Here is a 24,790-nt window from a genome sequence, read left to right as displayed (position 1 = left end):
CCTTACGTTCTTTCCAAGAACCAGTACGAGTGTAGCGGATCGCAATCCGCTACCTCCACGTACTAAAGCCTTACCAAGACAAACGAACAATTCTGTACAAAGTTGAAACTGTATTTAATTGTTTTATTCGCGGCAGAGCCGCCAATATTCAAAATCCTAGGTTTTCCTAAGTAAAATTAGTACTTTTGAGGATGGAATATGTAATAATCATTCACCCGTTCACAGGACAACTCGACACGGTTGGAAGGCTTATGTTGATTGCTTATCACGAAAGGGTCGGGAATTGGTAGCCCAAATGCCAGAAGCAACAACTGCTGCTCGGTCACCAGTTATGAAAAGGCCAACGAGACACCTCCAGGAGGCCCTCAGCAGGAGTTTAAAAAGGCTTTCAACACTGAACGTATTTGAAGTGTCATATGACGCAGGTTTTTATCCCACATAATCAGGCAAATCGAGCGCGTTGCATTATCTTGATCAAACGTCAAAGCAGGTGAAAGTATGCAAGTTAAGTTCTGGAGGTGCAAGATATGATCGCCGCGATGGAGTCAGACTGAGTCCTGGAGAAAGTAATATTTATAGTGCGTCTCCAAACACATATGTGTCGATTAGAGACCTTCCGCGTTTACCAATTTTGTTTCGAGGAGGCGGTAGGTATCGCATCAATGCAGAGTACAGCTTCTGTACCGCATAGGGGGGTTACTGTATTGAACGTTATAGACTACCAGCGCGCCAAGGCAATTCTTCAATCATCCGAGAAGAAGGAACGGGCTATCTTAGCTGCTGTACAGCTCCGTGATATCCGCAGATGTTTCATCTGCAGTCATACAAAACATTTGTGCCTTGTGTACCGCCATAGCCCTCCGCTGAGAGGTACAAAGGATAAGCTTTCTCATTCGGGCGTTCGATGAACTCTAGGTGGAAATGACGAGTCCCAGTTGGTCGCCCTATACCAACCGGAAAAGAATTGGATTTTAACGTACCTTGTCAATTATATCATGCTTTGAAAAAAGCGAGGGTTTCAAAGCTATGTGGTCTCAGAGCTCAGAGTTATCAGTCATAAATGTGCAATCAAGTACAGCGCATGAATGTATCATATAGTACACAGTACGCGGAGGCATCTAGGTTGCGTACAATGGATACAATATCTGTGCATCTTGCGATGGTATACTGTCAAATATGCTAAACATTATGCCGAACTTGCTGTTCAAATTTGAAGATTTGACAGTGTGAGAGTGAGACGTTGCTTTGTCCAGATCAAAGTTTAGGTATGGTCTTTTCTAGCAATTGTGCGACAAAACCCGCCCACTATTGAGTATCATTCTCATCCCTTCCGGTGGATCTTTGGCGAGCCATGAACCCATTTCTGCCAGGAAATAGATGTTATTTTGGTACGGGAGTTAAGCTGAGGTAATTTTCGAGTAGAATATGAGACTATCGCGGTTTTTTTAGTGTATCTGTGCTGAGGCACGAACGAACGGTAGTTTTTCGTAACCCCAGAGTAGGGACGGTAAATCACAGCTTTAATCTGGTGTCTATAATGTCAAACCAGAGGAGCGATGAAGCGACTGGATGTCGCGGTCTCCTTGACCAAATTCAGTTGAGCTGAAATGTCACAAGTTTATAGTCAAGTTCTTAAATTATATGATGTGACTCATCTTTGTCGTGATATAACGATTCTGCTTAGTCAACACTACCGTGTGACGTGCCCACCGTGTCGAGCAGTGAAGCTTCACGACTGACCGGGGTAGTCCTAGGAGACTAAGTCGCCTCTCCATGCTGACAGCAAAGGCTCTTATGTTTCTCGGCAATGTTTGCAAGAACTTCAAGAAGGTGAGGTAATTGAAATGGTACTGAGGGTATCGTAGGAGGAGCTGAGCTCTTCGTCTGAGACGGATGAGTTTGTCGTTGACAACCCTAAAAGATCACTAAGTGCGAGTAGTGCGATAGCTCTCCTCAAGCTTTGTAAAGGAAGACCACGACGAGGTGGCGAGATTTCACCACGCTAGTTGCCTCTGAATAGGGAAGCGCATAATAAAATGAAATTGACTTGGTCCCCCAAACCAAGTATTGCGACACCGTCCATGACCCTCATTAAGAGAATAGTGTGACTTCAGTTACGATTTTCATTCTTGCGAAGCATGAAGCGGTTGTACGTACATTATATACTGGCTACCGGCTTGCTGTGCCAAAAGGCTAACGACAATTGTCTGACAAAAAGCATAATGCATCCACTATTTCGGTGCAAACGCCGCGTCATAGAAAGGATGTGCTGTAGAATAACATGATTGGTTATACGTTTTTCGGGTTGTTTCACTAAACAAAACCTGTAGATTCCCCAGAAAAAGAGGCCACGTGGACTAGGGCCTCTGATCAAGCTCTGGGGGACGTAATTTCACTTAGCTAACTATCTGCAAAGTAATTGTTCAGATTGTGCCGACAGGTAACGGCCCTTAACCGATCACCTTGAAAAGAATGCTAGTAGAATTATGATTTCATAAAAAAATTGGTCTGTGAGGCTGCGATCGAAAGCTTTATACGTGCGCCAATTCTGACCCTCTCGAATTCATATCGAAGATTTCAGATCTTCTGACCCACTTTAACATTTGCTATAGGCATTATCCAACTAAACTCTCGATGGGTAAAAGCATGATCGCTGCTGACTCTCTCCAGTCCTAAGCAGCTGAGAAGAACTATTTTGTGTATGACAGGAATTACTTGGTATTCAGAATGCCTCGTCAAGTTAAGGGTAGTGCAAGCCTTTCGTTATTTATATGGATCATACTTTATTGGACACGGCGACGTCGTCACCACATATATTACAAACGTGACAAGACAATTATCCTTCGTCACTGGATATCCCTAGGAATATGTCGAATGACTCAATACGCTGGAGGATGTGCTTCGTGTCGCCCCGACAATGATTTGTCACATTTCGATATCATGACCTCATCAATTGGAGAGGTGCTATATGCAGCGTATTGGTTAGACGCAAATGTCTAGTGCTGTTGAAAGCTTTGTAGAAATTCGTGATTCCAGATGGCGCTTTTAAAGGCGCGCTGTTGCACGTGTGCAACCCGATTCCTTATCCCAAAACTTGTCGTCTCATAGCACTGGCCAACTTGACACTCAGCGTGTGGTGGTACCTCACGATTTAGACCTCGCAAATCAGATCGAATTCCGAGCCCTCGAATAGTGTTTGCCATTACCTGCTGTAAAGCGCAGATCTTTAGTCGATTTAATGGCTAAGTCTAGTCTATGTTCGCGAAACATTTTGTCTGTTGCTAGCTTGCCTGAATACTCACCGATCACAATATCGCTGGCTGTAGCGAGATGAGGTTTTGCTCATTTGTTCCACGAAGACCTCAATACAGGTATTGCTGGACAGAAATTCTGATAGACCGAAGAAATTCCATACTGATAGACTGCCAGCACTTTGCAGGCTCGCGAAATGTGTCGCCGAATACGCGAGTGCTGAATTCATCGGCACATCGGCCACGTTCGCACAAAATGCTTACCAATTTTTACATATTCGACCACCAAGACATAAAGCTCATCAAGCAGTGTGTCATTTCTCTTTTGATGTGGCCATCAACATGGGGATCATTTGTCTCGGACAGTAATCTACACTACAGCCGTTGATCAAACGCAAATAGATAGTCATACGGAACGCGTCAATCGCGCGATGAAGAAAATCTTATGAACCGCTTGCGCAAAAAAGATTGCAGTGATCACGCGGATCACATCCAGTTATGGGGCTTGCATCGAATAACAACGTAACCAGCCTCACCCCGAAATGATCTGTTGAATAGGGGTGATTCTGACAGCGCCACAAAGTGGCTTCGATCTAAGTGGAAGAGGGACTGTCGATAAAGATAACACTGCTGATGTTAAAAAACCCGACTACACTCTTTGCGGATGAGTGAGTGATTTCGATAAAGTTGGACGTTATGCGCCCGGTGTACTTAAAGCTAAGACAAGCAAAAGCAACACAGCAAATGCCAGAGGCAGGCAGAACACGCACAATTATGTTGTGAGCCAAATAGTATCATTGACTGCAATCGAGCCGCTGACACATGCATAGGCTGCAAAAACTGCTGAATCACAGTTTTTACGGTCGTAGCGGGGAAAGAACGTTATGCTCTTAACACGTTTATAAAGATTCAAACAGATCCTATGTCCTTTGTGAACTAGTTGAAGTCATACCATAAATTCGCACTTACGAGCCAACTGGGTATGAATTTCTCTGTTGAAGTCAGAGCAGCGTCTTCACAGCCCTCTGCGATTAGCTCGGCTTAAAAGCAGCTAAACGCTTTTAACTTCCGAGGGAGCCTTAATTCAGGTAGTGCAATCGCGCGGCTTAGAGAGCGCACCCAAAAGCTGTTTTATATCAGTTGTGGTCGCACAACGAGACTCTTCGAGAAAGTCGACGTACCGCCACAAGCGACAATGCCCACAACGCATTACTTCCAATATCCGCCGCTTACACCCCGCTCGTCTCTATGACACAGCTGTAACAGCTACCGACCGAGAGTCATTTTTAACACAAGGTTGATTGCCTCCAACTAGTGAGTATCGCGCTGCGAAGGGCGACTCCGCCTCTACATCATGTGAGATAAATGCCGATATTCGCCAGTTTGCTAGCGCCACGGCAGCAAGGCAATTTTGCCGAAGAAGAGCTGCAAGATCTCACAAGCTATATAGCTGAAGGTGGCCAATTTACTTTGGGTACTGGTAACGGCCCTTATGGCCTCGCCATTCCACCCTACGTTCCACGTAAAAGTGGACTGCATTTTCCCCATTAAGCACTACCAAAGTAGATTTACACCCGGTGACTCCCATGATCTTCGACTTTAGCACTTCTGTTTGTCTTGGCTTATAACAATAGTGTCGTACACTCTGCGCGTAACGCTCATTCTTGTCGAGGTAGATCGCTGATTTTACTACGAAGCGTAGCGAGCTGATATCAGCACGTCGAATTTGATCGGCGGTTTGATTTCACTAGGACCAGAGCCACCTCGTAGCGGTGTCAAGGGTAGTGGGGGGATACATATTGGGATATAGTATGCATAGGCAAAGGATAAATTGAGATGCTATTACCGTGATGACAGCTGTTTCATTCCTCGCACTGAGTGCTCTGTGAGATTTTTTATTACAGACTAACCCATTACGTAACAAGCCCAGCTTCTCTGGTACCAACTGTGCCATGTCGGCGACCTCACAGTCTTGCGATCCCGTGTACATATTCCCAGTAATAACTCTTCAGTTTAAAATGGGCTCTCATCGAAGGTAGTTGTGGTAAATTACATCCCCAAGGATAACACAGGCCTAGCTACTCACGAGTGAATAAACTTTTGCCACTAACATGTGGCGCTTCACTGCGACGTGCGGTGGACCGTGCTGACTCTGCAATACTGTTATTTCATGGCAATGTCAATCCACCCTTCTGATCTTCGATGCCTAGCCCTCATCGTCGAGTTTTACAGTCACCCTTTAGCTCCACTGGCTCTAGCTCGGGGGATTGCGACATCTAGTCGCCTTCACTAAACACCGGCCCTGCCACAGGCACAACTATTATTCACCGTCCCACTAGATATTCACTTTGATGACTACTTTCGTCACCACAGAGAAACACTCCGGAACTCGCTATGTATCACTACCCTGTACCATCTCATTTTGAGACTTCGGTTTACTGCCGCATCTGCCTTCCAGGCTCTGCTCAATACGCCTAACAATACAATTGCAATCAATTCTATACTCTACCGCGTCTTTTTGCGGTTGCTATCGCAGCTTCGTGCTCGCGCCAAAAGCACTTCTGTTCCTAGTAAATGCGAATTTATAACTTGCCGTTCCTAAACCGGGAGAGAACTGTGTGGCACCTGGCTCGTTAATCAACTTATGGCTCGTAGCGTTCTGGATGCTCCATACATGGAATAAGATCTTCTTTTAGGTCTGGACCCAAGGCTAGACAATATACTGCGTTATCAAAGTCCTCACCACACTTGAAGGCTTAACACAACCTCCGACACTTTTGCAAGTGTTGCCGTCGTAAGAAGCACGGATGTTGTATCCGTATGTGGTACCACCGATGCTTCTGCTTACTGTCTACAAAGTCAGACGGTCGTATGTCGTACAAAATTGCACGATACCCCTGACTCTATCAGAATTTTTACGGCTTCAAAAAGCTCCGAGGGATGCTACCAACAAAAACCCTTGGTCATGAGCTATTGGAGGCCGCCCTAGACTTGATCTTTCTTCATGAAAGGCTCATCGTCTGCGCAAATGTGGGAGATCGACCCTTCGTACCTCCCAGCCGAGACCGAAGGAGGAAACCAAGGCGCATATGCATCGTAATATAGCAGCAAAATAATCTGCGTGCTCCGCGGAGCTGCTCAGCTTAAAAGAAGCTCCCTTACTTTCATCATGGCTGAGACCCATCACCTATAAACGCTCGTAGAGCTTACATTCTCAACATCCTATTCGGCCCTTGCGTCACAAATGTGTACTGCGCAAGAGTTGGACGCCCAACGTTTCCCCGTCAGAAGTCACAGAAGGTCTCAGTCCAGCTGCGCTAATTCGGAGACTTGACGGGTAGACAGGGACTTCAGACTCACTTGATTTGCCTGGTGAGGCGGAGTGAACACTTGTGGCATCTGTCGCGTGAATATTTCACGTTAGAAACGCCTTTTCCAGGACCTGATGTCCATTCTCGTAAGCGATCTTAGCTTAAACACCGCGGGTGTAACGCGCTGATGCTCCGTTAGGAGCTAGACCCGATCCACGGCCACCTCAAATCCCATCCTTTAGAAGGAAAGTTTTTCTCTGTTCCGATCCTCAAAGGCCTGAATGCCAAATATAAGTGGCCTCACAGTGGGCCCCCAACTCCGCTCCATTTAGCGCTCCTGGATGTGTCTCAGCACCACATTTCAAAGCCGGTGGGCGCTTCCAGGCGAGATTTTACAGTCTCAGGCCCTTTGATCGTCAGTTTCCTGGTTCCGTCAGAGCCAACGGTAGACGTAAGGTAAAGAAGCTAGTCTAGTTATCCTGCTGCCGGGAATTCGAAAGCTTCATGCTTAAACCTTGCGGAGGATATAGTCTTTCTACGACCCAGTCGTGGGATTGACTAGAAGTGCTATCAAGTGCAATGGAGTTGCCATGCACATTTCTTGGAGGAAAGTTTGAATCTCGGAATTCGCGCTGACAAACGCACAGAGAGGGCTGTGCGCTTCCTCCAAAAGCGGAATCGAGAACTTCTAGATTATATAATATTGTCAGTTTGCTCTGCCATTTCAAGAGTACGTATATGTAGTACATGTTCTATCTTGACTAATACCAAATATACACGCTAAAGAACTTCTCATGATAAATTGTTTTCCTTTCTAACGTGCGGCTAGCAGCTCTCGTGTCCCTGGGATCGGGATCATTAATACCGATATTCCGGCAAAATCAGTAATCTTCAACCACACCAGCTGTGTTACTGTAATCACTACAAATCTACATAATGTGTTAGGGTAGCAGGACCAGATCCTCGGCAAAAGCTTTTTCACCCACATGAAGACTCCATTAAATAAAACCTAGTCGGTAAATTAGGAAGCATTGACAGCGCGTTCACAAAGTCAGCATCTGTATCCTTAGGGAGTCCAACAAACACGGCAGGTGATTAGGTAGATCTGATCTATCAAAACCTCGAATTCGGACCGCCATCTTAATCAATATGAAGTAGTGATCGATGTAGAGGTCAATGATTCAGCCCATGCTTCAAACTATATTATTATATCTTGCAAGCTAATTTCGCCAAGCTGCTTAACAAATTAGCGATAGGTTACATTGCGTATTGCAGTTTATATTTGATTTGAAAATGCGATAGTGCATGGGCGATAGGGGACTTACATCGAAAGCCCAAGGAAGCACACGGCAGCTTATGCTTTCAGTGCTGAAAATGCCTGCAATTTAAGGAGATCAGCAATGAAGATATACGTATCTGATTTATCTTTCCAAGGTTGGATATTGTAATTATCGATAAAAAAAGCATGCAGCAGAGATCGTCAGAAAAGCCTCATAGAATTTGAGGACAACACCACTAAGTCGCAGGTTCAGGATCAAGACTACTAACGTACAAATTTATAACGCAGATTGTGACAAAATATATACAAAAACTACAAGTCCCCAAAATCAATGAGAGTTTCGGGTGCGCGTTGGCCTCGATATTCCGTGACGCTATTCACTATTGAGGGTCGTTCAGAGGAAGACGACATCAAGTTTGAGAAGAGGTATGGTGTCGACATAGCTTCAGCTTTTTGCAATTATTTGTTGCTCGCACATTTTTTAAAAAAAATTTCTTTCTATTGGGATTTAACAATCGTGGCAGCTTATGTTGCTTAACAATGTCATGTGACAGGTATCTTTGAAGTGGTGCACAATATTATTGATAGTAACCACAAAATCACATTGGTCAGCATCACCCACTGGTCTTGTTTACTTTATATCTAACCGAACATTGTCAAAACCGATCTAGCAATTTTCATTGCCATACTTCTTTGCTTTAGTTTAAATCGTAATTCGTTGCTATACCAATACAGAGGGTGCTATTAGCTGCAACCTCAGTGTACAGCGAAGTATCAGTACAAGCACGAGTGCTTGCGCTGCTGCTATCGAGCCGACACTGATGCGCGTCGGGCGTCAAAAAGATGCAAATTGTTAACTTAACAAAACGAAAAAAATAATGTACGTACCACACATAAGATCTAACATCCATGAAGAGTCGCGGACACTAAATTTTCAACTTGAGCCGTAAGTCCGACAAGATAAGGAGACGTAATAGTGATAGCATATTTACCTATCCACTTTAGGTGATGGGGCAGCAGATTTCAAGTCCCGCTGCGGTGATCCAGCCGCTAGGTGAACGAGCCAAGCTGCGCCCGTTAAAGGCGCCGTACGTGCCGCTCAGCGACGTGCTCCGAACGGGTGACTTGAACGTGACTGAAGATCCGAAATGTACAATAGAGATGATTCTTGAATTCGGCACAGCTTTGTGCTCTCTTCCAAAAGGTACGCGATGGTGGTACTACACTACAAGTTACTTCCTTTGTGACATTATTGCTACATTATTGCTAAGGTACAGAGAGTAACGCCGCCGGAAGCTCATCGCCAAGCAGCCCAGAGCAGCAATTGAAGGAGCTGATGAGTCCTGTGGATTCAGTGGATGAGCTGTTCCATCACATTTCTCAGCTGGCAGGACTGCCAATCCAAGACACACAAGATTCAGCACATCTCAGTGCGAAGCAGGACGTCAGCGAGTCCATACCTGGCATCTTTGATGTTCGTGTGGCTAGCTACGTCAAGCACTTGCAAACTTTGTATCAGCTAACTAAGAAGGAAAAGTACAGATACGAGCAGTCTATCGCAGCTGTACGAATACAGGCTTTAGAACTACGCAAAGTGTCGCCTCCGCCTTTGCCACTTCCTACGCAGAGTGCCATGTCAATGGGCTGGGACCTTGCAATAATGCTGCTCAAAGCGACTCATAGAAAGAACCCGGAGCAGTATGAAAAAGCACTTCAAATGGTTCGGGAAAATCTCATACCATTAAAACCGACAGCCTACTCAGACAGCATGTATCTCGCCCAATCCGCAGCGTCAGCTTTTAATATGCTCAGCGATTGTCTTAAAGCCCTTGCTGAGTCTGAAACGGATCAGAGCTTGGAAGCGGGAGCATTTCTTGGAGCTCGTACGATCGAAACGCTAGCAGAAGTGGGGCTCGCCCGAGGTTCACTTGCGACGATGCTCTTTGTGGTACTTTGGCTCATGAGACAGCCACCTACTAGCTCCATTAATCTTGATTCGTCTCTTTGTAAACTTGCTGCACTGAAAGAGCAGCCCATGTATGGAAAATGTGAGGCTTTGGGAGAGCTGTACAGCTGTGGACAAAATTCGTACGGAGAACTCGGCACCGGCGACGATCTCGAACGCCATCAGCTTACGAGTGTCGCACTTTGCGGATGGGATGACATTCGTCAAGTGGTTAGTGGTAACGAAATACTGGCGGTACTAACAAACGATGGCGTTGTACTTACGTGTGGGCTAAACAAAAGTGGTCAGTGTGGGCAGGGGCACAGTGATGAGCGAGTTATGATGCTTCGACCAGTACAGAGTTTACGCTCTCAGCGCGTTAAATTTATTGCTGCGAGCAACGGATGCGAACACATGATTGCACTGACAGAGTCGGGACTTACGTACTCATGGGGATACAATGATCGAGGCCAATTAGGCCATGAAAATCTGACAACGAAGCTTCATGTGCCTAAGCTCATTGAGTCACTAAAAGACAAGAAGGTGAAGTACGCTGCAGTGAGCTACCACCACAGTGCGGTTATTACGGATTCAGGAGAGCTGTTTATGTTTGGTATGAATGATTGTGGTCAGCTTGGACTTGATCATACACAACACCAATCAACACCACAGCTTGTCACAAGTTTGGTGGGCACTGAAATTTTGATGGTAGCATGTGGATTGTATCACACCATTATTTGCACAGTAGCTGGAGCGTTGTATACGTGCGGGAAAAATGACTACGGACAGTTGGGTCTTGGTCATAATCGCCTCACCAAAGTGGCAACGGTTGTGAATTCGCCCAATGACTTGGTCTGTTTTGTTGCATGCGGCTACTACCATTCGGTGGCTGTGACAACAAGTGGTCGGGCCCTATCGTTTGGGCGGAATGACTACGGACAGCTTGGAATTGGTAACAAGATTCATCAGAATACGCTGAATGTCGTGGCTCTGTCGGCTAACACAAAGATGGTCCAAGCAACATGTGGGTGCTATCACACGGTGCTACTGTCTGAACAAGGCCAGGTCTTTGTCTTTGGGCGAAACAATAAAGGACAGCTTGGCAATCGCGGAAATGCCGATGCACTCCTTCCTGTTCCGCTAAAAGTTCGTCCAGAAAAGAATCCTCGTCGATGTATAGATGTTGCCGCTGGGTTTTATACGACATCGCTGGTAGTAGAGAGAAAACGTGAAAATGACGATGGGGACTTAATGGTGCTAGATACATCATGTGTAATTTGTCTTTGTGGACGAGTAGATATCGATCGATCAGGAGAAATTGAGGGGCTTAGCAACTTTGGCTCGATTTCGACAGTAGGTGTGTCTTTATTTGATGGAAAATGGTTCTACGAGGTCGAAGTAGTCACAAGTGGATTGATTCAAATCGGATGGATTGACGGTTATTTTGAAGGTAGCTCTGATCAAGGTGAAGGGGTCGGTGATCACGCTCATTCGTGGTCTTATGACGGGAATCGCCAACGGCGTTGGAACAGTGGATCTTTTTCTTATGGAGAAAAGTGGAGAGCTGGCGATATTGTTGGTTGTTTATTAGACTTGACAACGCAAGAAATGACCTTTTTTAGAAACGGAGTCAACTTGGGTGTAGCCTACTCTGTAGTTCACTGTTCAAGAGAAGACCCACGTTCAGGCTTAATGCCTGGTATCAGTCTCGAACGTGGTGAAATTATTCGTGTCAACCTTGGTCACCAACCCTTTGCTTTTCCTCCAACCATTAGTCGCAATTTTGAAAGTATATCTAGTGCTGTCATGATGCCTTCTGGTAGTGCAGTGCTTCAGTCACCTAAAGGACAATTATCTGAAAACGTGTTTCCTCAGCCACCACATTTAAAAGGATATGCGTCAGTCTTGATTGGCGAAAAGTTGTTTGTTATTGGCGGAATTATCGTTAACGACTTGTCCGTGCCATCATCAAGCGAACCGACAAATCAAGTGTGGATGTATGACACTGCAGCAAAAAGCTGGGAAATGTGGGCAGATTTTCCCATTGGAATTTGCCACCATCAAGTAGTTGCAGTAAACGAGACTGAAATGCTTGTTCTTGGTGGAGAAAAGAACTGTGCGGCTTCGCGGCACATGGATCTGTATAGATGCTCAACTTTACGACACGCAGACGGTTCACTACCATCTTGGACTCTGGTTCAAGCTTCAATCGGCGCAGCAACGTCCATGCCCCCAGTGCGTGCTTTTCACACCGCTTCAACGATTCAAGTTCGCATGGACACTGTCGTATTCATGTATGGTGGCAAGTCGATCGAGAACGAAATACTAGGAGACGTCTGGTATTTGTCAATTGAGGATTACACTTGGTCAAAGCTACCTAGTTCAGTGTCTCTCGATCCCGGGCCACGCATCGGGTGTTCTTCTGCAGTCATTGGCGAGTGTGTTTACATCTTTGGTGGACAGGATCGCGAAGGAAAGTTTCGATCTGATCTGTGGCGATACAATACTTTTGACCGCCTCTGGCTTTTGTGTCACGACGACCACTCGGCGACCTCGAGCGACGTAGCAGGCACTTTGACTAACACCACACGCAAGAGCTCGCAACTAGTGCTACCGGAAGGAAGAGTACGATACAGCATGTGCTCTGATCTTGGCAATATTTGGATATTTGGAGGAATAAATGTGGCGAACACTTTGCTGTGTGATTTATGGTATTTTTCTGTGACTTCGCAGAAGTGGAACCATGTTGAGATGGATAGTCGAGGAGATTTTGACGGATGTTGCTCTGCAGCACTGTACGTTCAAGTGGGTACGGCGACTGCATTGCCGAATTTGAAGAGTTTTGAGCCTCTTGGTTTTCAAAACGGAGAAATGTTTCTCGTTGGTGGGCGTATATATTCTCACGGACAAGTGTTTGATTGCATTAAAGTCCGAAAATTGTATTCTGGGAGCATAACAGGCTCCTTTTGTAAGGATATGACGAAAACGCGTTCGATGTCTGAAAAAGCACTGCATGTACTTAATGCCCTACGCACGAATTGTGAAGTCGGTACAAGGTCATCCCAACAATGTGCTGCGGAATCGCTAGCCTCGGCGGTTTGTTTGCTATCTCACCTTGATCGTTTAGCTGGGAATGATATTCCAGCTGAAGACAAAGAATCAGTTCAATTGTCTCGATGTTTGTACCGATCACTCTGTATCGACCCAAATGAAACATCATTTGCGGCACTATACGCTCTACTGGATAATTTAACTTCTCGCTTTTTCGCTTTCGATCTGCCAAATGCAAAGTTTGACATGACGCAGCTAGTGTCACATGTTCTATACCCGTTACTTGTCACTTTAAGGTTACTCAAGTTTAATCTTTTCGAGGTACGAGCGCAGAGACAGATTTCATTGATCGTCAATATTGTTCGGTTTATGTAACTGATTTTTTTTTTATTTTTATTGCTTAGTTCTCGCGTAGCTGTTTAGACAGCTCAGAAATCGGGCTATCGGCTTCAGCATCTGAGTCTGGAGGGATTCTCTGCTTAATTCGGGAACAGCTCTTTAAATTAATAGACCACGCGCTGGATTCTCCAGAAGCAGGGGAAGTCCTATGGTTTTATCAAGCCATCAAGCAAGAGTCTGCTTTGGCGATCTACCACGGGTTCTCAACTCTGTATCCATCTCTTCTTGAACGTTTACAAATCATGAATCACTTGATGGTAAATAAAAAGAGATGTGAAAAGAAGCTAATTTCGACGCAGAAATTGCTACTTCCAATGCTTGTGCCATATTTTACTTCAGCAAACATGCTTTTTCAGCTGATGAGAGACCCGGATGAGCTCTTTGGGATCAAAAAGTCAGCAAATGAAGCGGTTTCCAATAGCGTGATCACATTTTTGAGTACTTTGATAGATGCGATGTGTGTAAGGACAATAGACGCGATGGAGCAGTCGGCAGAAGACATTACAAAACTGCTAAAAAGCATCGATGCAATCGAATCGAGTGACGAATTTATGTGTCTAAATGTAATGCTGCGAGCTGCAATTTATTGGTGCTCGTGCTCTACCAGTCGAGGCTGGATGATTATTGAAGCTGTATGCGCAAAGTTAGTAGGTTTTGTATCGGATTATTTGGATAAATATGCTGGAACGACGCTTGATCAGAACCAAAATGTCGCTGTGGTTATCCAACACACTTTTGCGGGGAAATTGTTACCGTTTATAATGCTGAGTGTGTTGTCGTTACCATCAGTTCGTGAAGCCCTTCCTGATTTGCTGGAAACTATTTGGCCCCAGCTGGAAATGCTTTCGGTCAAGCTTCATGCGATACTACAAGTTTTTTACAAGCACAAGCTCTCCGATGCGGCCAATTACACTGGCGCTATACTTTCTGACCAAAACGTAGATTTTGAGACTACAGCGCCTGTATCAGTTTCCAAAGAACTTTCAGACTGTCTCGGCCATCAAAGCACCAAAATGGTCGATACGTATGGTGAAATCTTTACTGCAATGTGGAGCAAAATCACCTCCATCGAATTCACAAACTGCAAAATTCAAGACCTGTCCGAGGAATTAGAGCTCCGACGAGTGACAATCCCTGTGGACTTAGCAACGATTTTGGGGATCGATTCCATTTTAGTGAGAGTCAGAAAAACGGATGGTGAGTTTACTTCTGAGTACAATCCGCGAAACATCTCGTTTGCTCCCAGTCGGACTGTTCTTTCTCAGCATTTGTTTCCTGTCAACGAAAAAGTTCTTACTGACTTTTATTCACGTACAAAAACATCTCTCGCATTTTCAACTGTCAAGAATTCGATCCCAACTGATCATTTCGTTGACAAAATACTTCAAGAAAGTTATGAGTGGCTACATGATCTTCAAAACGTGTTCGCCTGGATTGGAAGTCTTTACGCCGCAACGTTGATAGTTGGTGGAGAGTCAGATCATGGGTCTGTCAGAGAGCGTTGGTTAAATTCTCCTCTCTTTCGAGGTGGATTGGAAGAACCAGGGCCTGAGACTCACAATGCTAATGGTCGAAATGAAGCTTTTCTCTTACAAGTAATTGATAATGTCGGCAACGGCAAAAAACTTTTGGATAAAGTGCGCAATGCTTTGGATTCAGGAGCAGGCAAGACTAATACTAATCCTCAACTCCGAGCTGTGAGGCTGAAAAGACAAGACAGTGTGGAGGCGACGCTAGAAAAAAGTGGAGGGATTGAAGCAGTAGACCGTGCAGTCCGAGCAACGTTTGCTGCTTTGCTTAAGCACACAAACATTTCGTATACGACAGAACCGATTTCGGATCAAGGAACTCTAGCAGAGACAGTGGTTGATGCGTGGAAGGCTTCGCTTCAGCTGCGGCGTTGGTAAGCGGTTTTGGGTGCTCAATTTTGGCGGCAATGTCTGATTTTGCTTTGTCGCACACGCAGGATCGTGCGGGAGCAGCAAAAGCTAGCCGCAGCTTTCAGGTAATCTAAGAAAGAGTCATTTATGAGGTGTAAGGACTCTATGAGCTCTAATATTTGTATCGCAGTGAGGCAGGAGCTTCTAGTGGGTTATTTTCTGAAATTGAGACAAAAGACCGACAGCAGGCACTGTATAATGCTGTTTGCGAGCCAATTATCCGCAGGGCACTTCTGCTATTGCAGCTGTCAGCTGTGCCGATCCAGTCTACATCACCTGCGTCTTCTCCACTCAAGCTTCTCCCTGGGATCTCTATGACCACTAATTATGGTAAGAAACGAACACTTTGAGCAAATTTGTATACCAACAAGACAACTCGATGCTTTAGATTATGCCAAGATTTCCAAAAGTGAGCCAGCTGAAACTATAGGTGAAGTACAAGAGCAAAAGCACTATACTCGCCAATTGAATAAACTTATGAAGAACAAGTCGGTGGAAATGATGGAAGAGGAAGATGAACAAATTCACTCCGACATTCTATCATTTATTCAGCAATCGGGTAAGAATTTGGTAATTTCGAGTCGCGAAAGCGAAAACCCAAGTCGCCACTCTGAAGATCAGATGCGAGACATTCTGCTTGCTCACCAAAATCGGGCGATAAGTCGTCTGCAGGGACTTCAGACGTTCGTACGGGTAGTTCAAAGTATTGAAAATCTTCCCGGCTCCCGATTGCACGTAATTCCGATGCTGTCGTTGGCGTTCAAACGTATACACACAACTTCTGAATTAACCAACAATGTCTTAGCCGGACACGCCTCGACCATCAAAGTGCATTATCTCGCGGATTTGGAGTTTGCAGGGCCACGGCTTTCTGATCTTATAACACGAGAGTTTTTCCACTTGTTGTCGCTTCTCCTTGAATCGTCAATGGACAATCTGCGTCAAATTCAGCGACTTTTTGACGCGAAAAAGACCAACGAAGTAGGCGTTACGACGTCCTCGTCAGCAATGCGACTTGCTGTGCACGATATGCTTCTTGTCTTAGAGACGTGCTGCTTTCCGTTCCGTGGCCAGGATTGGGACCAGCTGCAACGAACCAACTTGGTACCGCTGTTAACAGAATTGACAAGCTGGAAAGGGTGGCAGAGAATTATGCAGTACGAGGTACCCAATGCTTCAGCTGGTGCTGACAGCTTAGAAAAGTTTACCATTCTTCCTGCGACAACCGGCTCAAGCTATCCAAACATCATTTGCTCCCGTTACATTACACTTGGGACAGATCTTCGAAAACTGGTGGTCGCGCACAAGACCCTTGATGCAAGTAGTGAGATTTTGCAAAACTCACGGTGGTCTCTGCTCAATGGCGGTCTCGCAGTATTTGACAAATGCTTTTTAAGAGGTCGTTGGTATTGGGAAATGTCAAATTGTACGATTGGTGATACTCCAATATTTGTTGGTGTCACCGATGGCACGGTAGATCTAAATAGGTATCGTCCGGAAGATAAACGCCTTTGTGGCGTTTTTTTATACAATGAGAGATGTAATACGAATATGATCGGACCCATGGGTCTTCAATGGCACCGCGCAGATACTCTTGGCGTTCTTTTGAATTGCGAAAGGCGACAAATCGAGTTTTATCGCGAAGCCAAGAGGTGCCTTGTAGTCAACTTGAGCTCAGCTAAGCTCACAGGTTATGCTTTGTTTCTATCGCTTGGGCTGGAGAATGCAAGCATTTTCTGGAATCTCGGAGCTGCCGTCCCACCTCAAATCTGGTGGGCTAGTTTCGGCGATTTTTCAAGACCACCAATTACATCTGGAGGACTGATTGCAGTTCCTTTAAGCGGCACGACAATGGGCTGGGATAGAAGGCGCAAAGGAGACCACCTGGATCTTTTGCCGTGTGGAACGACAGCTGCAGCTGTTGATTGCAGCTCATCCGAAGATATTTTCGAGACAATCGTTGCAAGCCACGGTTTTGAAAATGAATGCATTTACGCCGAAGTGCAAATCGTTAGCGCAGGTAGAAATGGTCGCTCTGCCTTAAGCTTCGGATTTGTGAGTACTGACTTTGTCAACATGAAAGCGCCATTGCAGCACAAAGTAGATTTGACTTTTACCAACATCGAGGAAGTGCTACAGTTGGGAATTTTCGGAATTTTATTTGATTTCAGAACCGTCTCACTGACAGTTTACTCTGAGCGCGCAGAACCGGAATTGTACTGCTTTGATCTTGCCCCGTCATGCCGACCTCTGTTCCCTGCGGTGTCAGCGCTCTGTAATGGCACTATATTTGACGTGAATTTCCATCCCCCCTCTCGTCTAGAGCTACCTATCTCTGTATTTCAACCCGTTTTGAAACATCAAAATCCCTCCGTGAATGAGCAACAACTAGGAAGAAGTTTGCAGCTTCAGGTATACTCATGTGACGGCGGAGAATTTAGCAGCTCTCATTCTGTGCTTAATTGTTTAGTGGATGATACGACCGTGTATAGCTCTACAGAAGAGCGAAACGTGAACTTGGTACTTAAACATGAGATTGACACGCCCATGTGCGTGGCTTTCGTCACAATCCGAGGTCCTGGGCAAGGGTACTCAAGCCCACTTCAATATGCAGCAATTTTTGTCACTAGCACTCCGCCAGATCTAACGTACTTCTCGAAAATGGATGACTTGAGCCCAGAGCAATTTTCCGCCCTGCCTTTTCCGCCTAGTAATGGGTGTTGTTCTCGTGACGAAACCTTGCCAGTTGCATTCATTATACTCGAGAATAATTATACTCAGGTTTCAAAACGACTCGCGTTTCCAGTCACTGGTCGGTACATTCTCGTGAAAGCTATTCGTCCCTTAGCAGGTACGAATATTGATATTGGATATGTTGGGTTCTCTGGCATATTTGAGATGGAAAACGGACTGGCGTATAGTGAAACTTCAACACGATCTTGCTATAGTTGTGATGAGTGTAAAAGGGTAGCCTCTGACATGTATCATGGGAAAAGTTGTGATGCATGTAGCAAGCTGTGCTTTGCATGCTACGACGACAATCGAGGAGACTTGGATTCTGAGTTCTATCTCTACACTTTGAGTGATTCCCAAAGTGATACGAAAGAATCAAGCAAGCTGCTTTGTCCTCCGCGAAGGGCATGGAGCAATAAAATTGCAGCACTGAGCGACGTTACGATTAAGCCCTCAGTATGTAACACTGTGACTGACGGAAATGCAGGGCAAATTGGACAAACCGAGAAACTTCAAAACAGCGCCAATTTTGAGGATTGCGAATTATTTTCCTGCGGACAAAACAATTACGGGGAATTATGCTTAGGACACTGTAATTTAACGAGCAAGTTAGAGCACGTACCTTACTTTTCATCAAAATCCATTCGCTGTATTGCGGGGGGAAATGAAGTGCTTGCTGTTGTCATGAATGATGGTACTATCTTCACGTGTGGGCTTAACAAGAGTGGTCAGTGTGGTAATGGGACGTTTGAAGAGCGCGTAGTTATTGCCACTCCAGTTCGTGCGCTCAGTGGGATTCTCGTCACGATGGTTGCTGCTGCCAACGGATGCGAGCACATGCTCGCTGTTGCCTCCGACGGTGCGGTGTATTCGTGGGGATACAATGATCGTGGACAATTAGGACTTGGCTCGACTATTTCGAAGAGCCACACGCCCCGTGTGTTAGAAAGTCTTCAAGAAAAGTACCACATCACAACGGCGGCAGTGAGTTATCACCATAGTGCAGTCGTCTCCAGTAATGGTGAGTTGTTGATGTTTGGAATGAACGATTGTGGTCAATTGGGTCTCGACCACACACAACATCAAACAACTCCGCAATTGGTAAACTCTTTATCTGGTCGGGTGGTGACAAAGGTTGCGTGTGGTCTATACCATACAATCGCAAGTACTCGTGGTGGAGAGGTGTATTCATTTGGTAAAAATGACTATGGCCAGCTAGGCCTCGGTCATTCTCGCAATGTGAAAGTGCCAACCCTGGTTAAGACATCATTTGGAGGGAGCGAGGAAAAAGTTGTCGATGTGAATTGTGGGTACTATCACACAGTAACAGTGAATGAAAAAGGAAAGCTTGTGACGTGGGGACGGAATGATTATGGACAATTAGGCATCGGAAGCAAAGACCATAAGAACACTGCGCAGGTTGTGCCGCTGCCGCTGTCCTCAAAAATCAAGTCTGCATCTTGTGGTTGCTACCATACACTCATTCTCATGTCTAATGGACGGGTGATGGTCTTCGGGCGAAACAACAAAGGGCAGCTAGGCACTGGACCAAGGACGCTACCCTCTGCCGAGCTACCACTGCCTATTCCTTCAAATTCGCTGGCCAACGATGAAGTGGTGCAAATTGCCGCTGGATTTTACAGTTCTTACCTTCTTACTGGCCGCTCAGATGATAGTCATAGACTGGATGGCACATATGATGAAGCAAATCAAGCCAAAGATTTACCGGAAAATAGCTGTATTGAAAACTCGGATGCGCTCTTTGAGTCGCTGATGAAGGAGATCGATGGAAAGATTGGTGCTGGTACCCAAATAACGCGTGCTCCACTGCACCTCAAAAGGAGTATATCACTGCCAAAATTGCCATTCATCAAATTGTATACTGCTGGATGGGCAATGATTCGCGCTCTGATGTATCGATCGCTTCAAAATGTTGACGACAAGACTACCAACCGCGTAACTGGACCCGTAAATCCAGTACTTAAGACATTCATTATCTTTTTGCTGGAAAATTTGACATTATTGCAAGGTCATGCCGTCCATGCTAACAGTGACGCCATCGTGACGGCACAACCATTTGAATTTAGTGGCACCGTGTCTTTGAAGCGAGTTTGTGTTAGTCTGCTTCAGTATTTTGGCTCCAAAGTGGAAATGCCATTATCTAAAGGGGTCAAGCTCGACGCGCTGCACGGTCATTTTTATAAAAACCAGGTTTTGAGTGTACTCCTTGCGTGTGGTTCTGCAAATGCGAACATTGGCTCGACAATCGCTGTTAATACGGTAGTAACTGTTCATATTATTCGTGGCATGAGCTCAATCGACTATGCGTCGGCAATGTTGTGCATACGTCTAGCAATGCTCGTTTTTCCGCATCACTCCGTGTCGTCGCTCAATAAGATCTATCGATCGCAAAGGCTCATCCCTGATTCGTTCAAAGACATAATCACTATGCTGATGACGTTGGTTGGGCTCCCGATGCTGCTACGCCCACGACTATGCTCACACGAGTTGGGGTTAGAGTGTGCGAGCACCCTTTTATGCCAGTCGGCTCGCTGTCTGAAAGGAGCCACGGTGGCCACGGACACAGGGTGCGCTCATATTCAGCACATTGTCTTAGAAAAGATGCACGTCAGAGAGGCAAAGGCAGCTGAGATAGTGGCTTTGCTTCGGTATCTCACGCGCTTTCCAGCGTGGAAAATAGCAATCAACGCCGCGATATGTCGAGAATTTGCCAGAACCACCAAGATTGACGAGTTGCTGGACACAATATGTTCATACTACACGAATGTGCAACACGTCAATATAGCGCCTTTAACGGACGCGTTGAATGATGGTAATGGTACGTCATTATCGCGTAAGCCAGAGTCGACAACATTGTCACCAGAAACGGACGAGTCGAAAAACAACCTTATAGAAACTGTTTTGGAAACTACGAATCGAGACAAACATTCCTTGATGCTTTGGCAAAAGGCCAAGGATGCGCTCGATGGGCTGGCGACGATTGTAGCGGCTATTTGTGTCGTTGGCGGCAATGTCGAAGAGTTTAGAGAGGGTGCATACGTGTCGATTGATGATCAAGCGTCGGGTAAATTAGGCGTCTTGTCAGGCGTGGTGAGGGAATCCCGTACGGCTGAGTTGCTGATGAAGACAGTTGTCATCTCCAAGACGGATAAAACTTGGTCTCCGCTAGTTCCATCCGATACACGGTCACAATTGTTCTCACTGTCAAAGCTTCAGGTCGTAGAACGCATTCCGGTGCTTATCGACATGTTGAATGACGTTGAAGGCATCATTGTAGCATTATCGTCGCTTCTAGTGAAGCAATCAGCACCTAATGAGTTTACCAGGCACTGCAATCTTGATCTTCCTCAGAACAGTCCGGTGCAGGAAGTATTGTGGAACCGCCTGAATATGTGCAAGCAACAGATTCGGTGGCGATCGGCAAAGGCCTTAGCCTCTCTATTGAAGCAATTACCGTCCATCAACTCGACACTATTGAGCGTTGATTCTCAACTTATCTCTAATTTAGCGGAATTACTGGCTTCCGAAAACAGTCTGTCGTGGCTCACTAAATCTGACATCTCTGGACTCGATACAGCAACTGTGCTACAGAAGCGATGGAGTTGCGTCAAGCAGCGGCAAGCATTTTTGAATTCCGAGGAAATTGTTGACGCAGCTTTGGACCAGTACGAGGCACCAATGCGCGAGGAGGTAGTCGAGAAATTAAGAGGTGAAAATGCTCTCGGCTGGGGAACGGATGCTCTTCAATCGCCACGACGTAAAGTCGGTCCGACTTCGCCTGGTTTAGATGTTAGCAGACAGCGGCTAGAACACAATGCCAACGACTTACCATTTGGTACGTGGGGAGTACTACTTCCTTTACCCCAGCTGAATGAAAATGAATCTACAGTGACAGCCTTGGGTCCTTCAGCAGTTAACTTTTCACCATTCCCTCTTACCGCGCCAATCGTTAGGGTTGGTCGTGCTGCAGACGCATGTGATCTCGTAGTGAACGATAGGAGTGTCAGTGGTCGTCACTTTCATTTGCGTCGCTTACGGCATGAGACTGACGGAGGTGAAGCACAATACGAGCTCCAAGATTTTAGCAAAAATGGGACGATTGTCAATGGTGTAAGAATTCATGGATCGACTACGCGAATCCAAACAGGATCTCGAATCTCATTAATTATGTCGCGGGGTGGCTTGATGACGTACGAGTTTCAAGTCCGAACCGTCAGTGGGGGACGTCAAGCGCCATCTTCAGTCGTCACAGCGTTGCAAAATTCAGGAGATCTTAATATCTTGATTCCCGGTCAGGAGTATCAGAATCCACAGACGAGTACGCCCTTGTTCGAGCCACGAAGTCCAGCAGAGCTGCAAAACCGCGGCGCTCGTGGCACTTTGGCTTCCTCCGAAAGTCTGTTGGTCGGCCGAAGCCGAGAGGCAGCGACTCAAAATTTACGTGTTATCACTACCGTGGCGGAAAGAGACGTCCCACGAGCAATTTTGTCGCCAAATCCTGCTGTGGATTCTCCTCGAACTGGTGGCTTCTCATCTCCCCGCTCGTCTCTTCTTCAGCCCCCTGGGACTCCTGTTGTGAGACCTCTGTCCTCAGGAATCTTTAGCTCTATAATACCATCAGGCATTCTCTCGCCTGCGTCATACCAACAACGCGAAAGCTCTGCAACAAATGTGTCTACAGGAGTGCCTTCACTTCTGTCTCCGGAAGGGGGCGTAGCATCGATGCTTCGTGTTGTTTTAGGTCGTGATAGTGTCAATCGTGAGTCTCCTCAACGAGCAGGCGGAAGCATATCAAGCGAAACCGTCAAGACACGCGTGCAACGTCCCAGTGGGTTCGCCAGCCTGACTACACGTTCAGTACGTTTGAAAAATGCGCTTCATCTCACGTCGGTAAGTCTTACTACACTGTTTTTTTTGCAGAATGGCACTTCAAGTAGTCAAGAACTGCAAGCCCTTGCTCTACACCTTCGTGCTCGGACCCAAAAAGAAAATTTGGTCGTGAGTGCTGCTGACTGTGAAGAAGCACTTCGACTTGCAAGTGGAAATATGGAGGAGGCCTTAAGGAGACTTTTACAAAGTCGAAAAATTAACTCGGTTTGTGCAAAACCTTGCAAATAGTGGATGGGTCTTACTTATCTCATACTACTGTTAATGATATTGCCTTGTAGCCCGCCTATTCGTCAGATGTGCGTCACTTAGCGACTTTGCTCGGACGAAGTGAAGAATCGTGTGCAGAGGCACTGCATCAAACTACTAACAATGTTAGTGATGCATTGCGCTTGCTTTTGTCTGACAGCAATACAAAGTTGGAGACTCCTTGGCGGTCCTCTCGACATCATGACGCTCACAGCGTGGAACCTTGTGTTGACCTTAAAGAAATCGGTGACGAGAATCCAAGTTATGCACTGGCAGAGTTTAGTGCTCAGCACTCACCCAAATCATATCGACTAGTAGCTAAAGAAAACAGGTTTTCCGCTCGAAACAAAAAGACGGAACATTCAAGCTCAGAGAAATTACAACCAAGGTCTGATCTAGCTCTTTGGAGTGAATGCAATAGCAGCTTTGACGAAGACGTTCGGCGGATGAACTCTCTTGAAGTTGAGATTGAAGAGAAAGTCCTATGTGAGCGTCTTGCAGCAATTCACGCACGCAAGGTTCTTCTTCAAATTGTGCGGCTTTCCCAGAACGCTTCACCGACTCATGATGTATCCTTGGGTGAATTATCAGATCCTCTTGTTCTTCGACCTCTAATTTCAATTTTGAATGCACCGGATCAGCCAACCGCAAATTTTTCTTACGAACACGAGTATCCACTACAGCAGCAGCCCAAAGTCCAAAAAAGCGGGAAAATTCAACAGATTCTCTCGCGAATGGTACATGAAATGATGTCTCGCTCTTCGTCTGAGACGCTATCGAATAACCTACGCTTAACCCTGAACATATCAACAATTCAGCGATCGATTGACCAAATTACTGAGCAGCCCACTAGGATCGGCTGGACTGGAGTTACTAGGCTCATGGAATCACTCGTTGATAGCGATTACAGCTCAGAAATCAGTTTTGGCGACGACGGCAACGTGCCAAATTCGTTTAATACATTAGACGAAATGACGTTTGAGACAATTCTGCACATTCTATCGCGAACGCACACAGACCTAACGGCACCACACTGCTGGGAGTCGTTCACCCCTCGAGCTCAAAAGAGAGATAGAAGGTTTCCAAAAGGACCATTGCAGCTATCCTGTGGTCTACAAGTCGTGGTCGTGGATACGTATGAGCGTGTGTGGAGTATTCCGCCTTGTGATCCGCTACTAAAGCATCGTCACAAATGGCGGAAGCGATTGGTCACTTCAACCAGCTGTGAGAACGCGTGGATGAAATCTGCAGCTGACTTTACCGTGACAATATGGCGTCCAATCATGCCACCAGCTCTTGATAAAGGGACAAAATGGTACAGTTTTGGAGACGTGGCCAAATCTGGCACAGGGGCTCCAAATGCCCCAATGCTTTTAGTTTGTGACACTCATACCGATGATTTGCTGGCCCCTCCAGTCAGTTTTGAACGAGTAGATGTCACTGGAAAAGGTCTACCTCGAAATTCAGATTGTGATTCTGACTTCCAGCGCAAACAGCTCCGCTCGATCTGGTGGCCTGTTGCACCTTCTGGTTACGTTGCCATCGGCTGCGTAGCTGGCAGCAAGGAAGATCCGTTTGAACCTCCTGATGTGTCGTGCATACGCTGTGTCCGAGAAGACCTCGTCAAGCGAGTCCAATCTTTCCATTGTGTATGGCGTGCAACCTCCCCAGCATCTGTTGGTGGTGGTGGTGTGGAGCGTCCCGCCACTGAAGCAAAGACGGGC

At 46.0% G+C, this 24,790-nt stretch overlaps 1 protein-coding gene across 1 annotated transcript in view; it reads left to right on the top strand.

Moving 5' to 3' along the window:
- Window positions 1–8,849: 8,849 nt before the first annotated feature.
- PHALS_09446 (FOG: RCC1 domain) overlaps window positions 8,850–24,790 on the top strand; it is a gene marked incomplete at both ends in the record, with an annotated part of 16,070 nt that continues 129 nt past the window's right edge. The window contains 8 exons of the mRNA XM_024722870.1: window positions 8,850–9,045; window positions 9,113–13,158; window positions 13,242–15,139; window positions 15,203–15,241; window positions 15,307–15,506; window positions 15,565–22,787; window positions 22,851–23,024; window positions 23,099–24,790. The exon at window positions 23,099–24,790 is cut by the window's right edge and continues 129 nt beyond it. Coding sequence (XP_024571689.1) covers window positions 8,850–9,045; window positions 9,113–13,158; window positions 13,242–15,139; window positions 15,203–15,241; window positions 15,307–15,506; window positions 15,565–22,787; window positions 22,851–23,024; window positions 23,099–24,790 — 15,468 coding nt within the window. The remainder of the gene's footprint in view (window positions 9,046–9,112; window positions 13,159–13,241; window positions 15,140–15,202; window positions 15,242–15,306; window positions 15,507–15,564; window positions 22,788–22,850; window positions 23,025–23,098) is intronic.

Source organism: Plasmopara halstedii (assembly GCF_900000015.1).
Source record: "Plasmopara halstedii genome assembly, contig: Scaffold_42, whole genome shotgun sequence".
Lineage (NCBI taxonomy): Eukaryota > Oomycota > Peronosporomycetes > Peronosporales > Peronosporaceae > Plasmopara > Plasmopara halstedii.
This window is presented reverse-complemented; position numbering and strand designations above follow the sequence as displayed.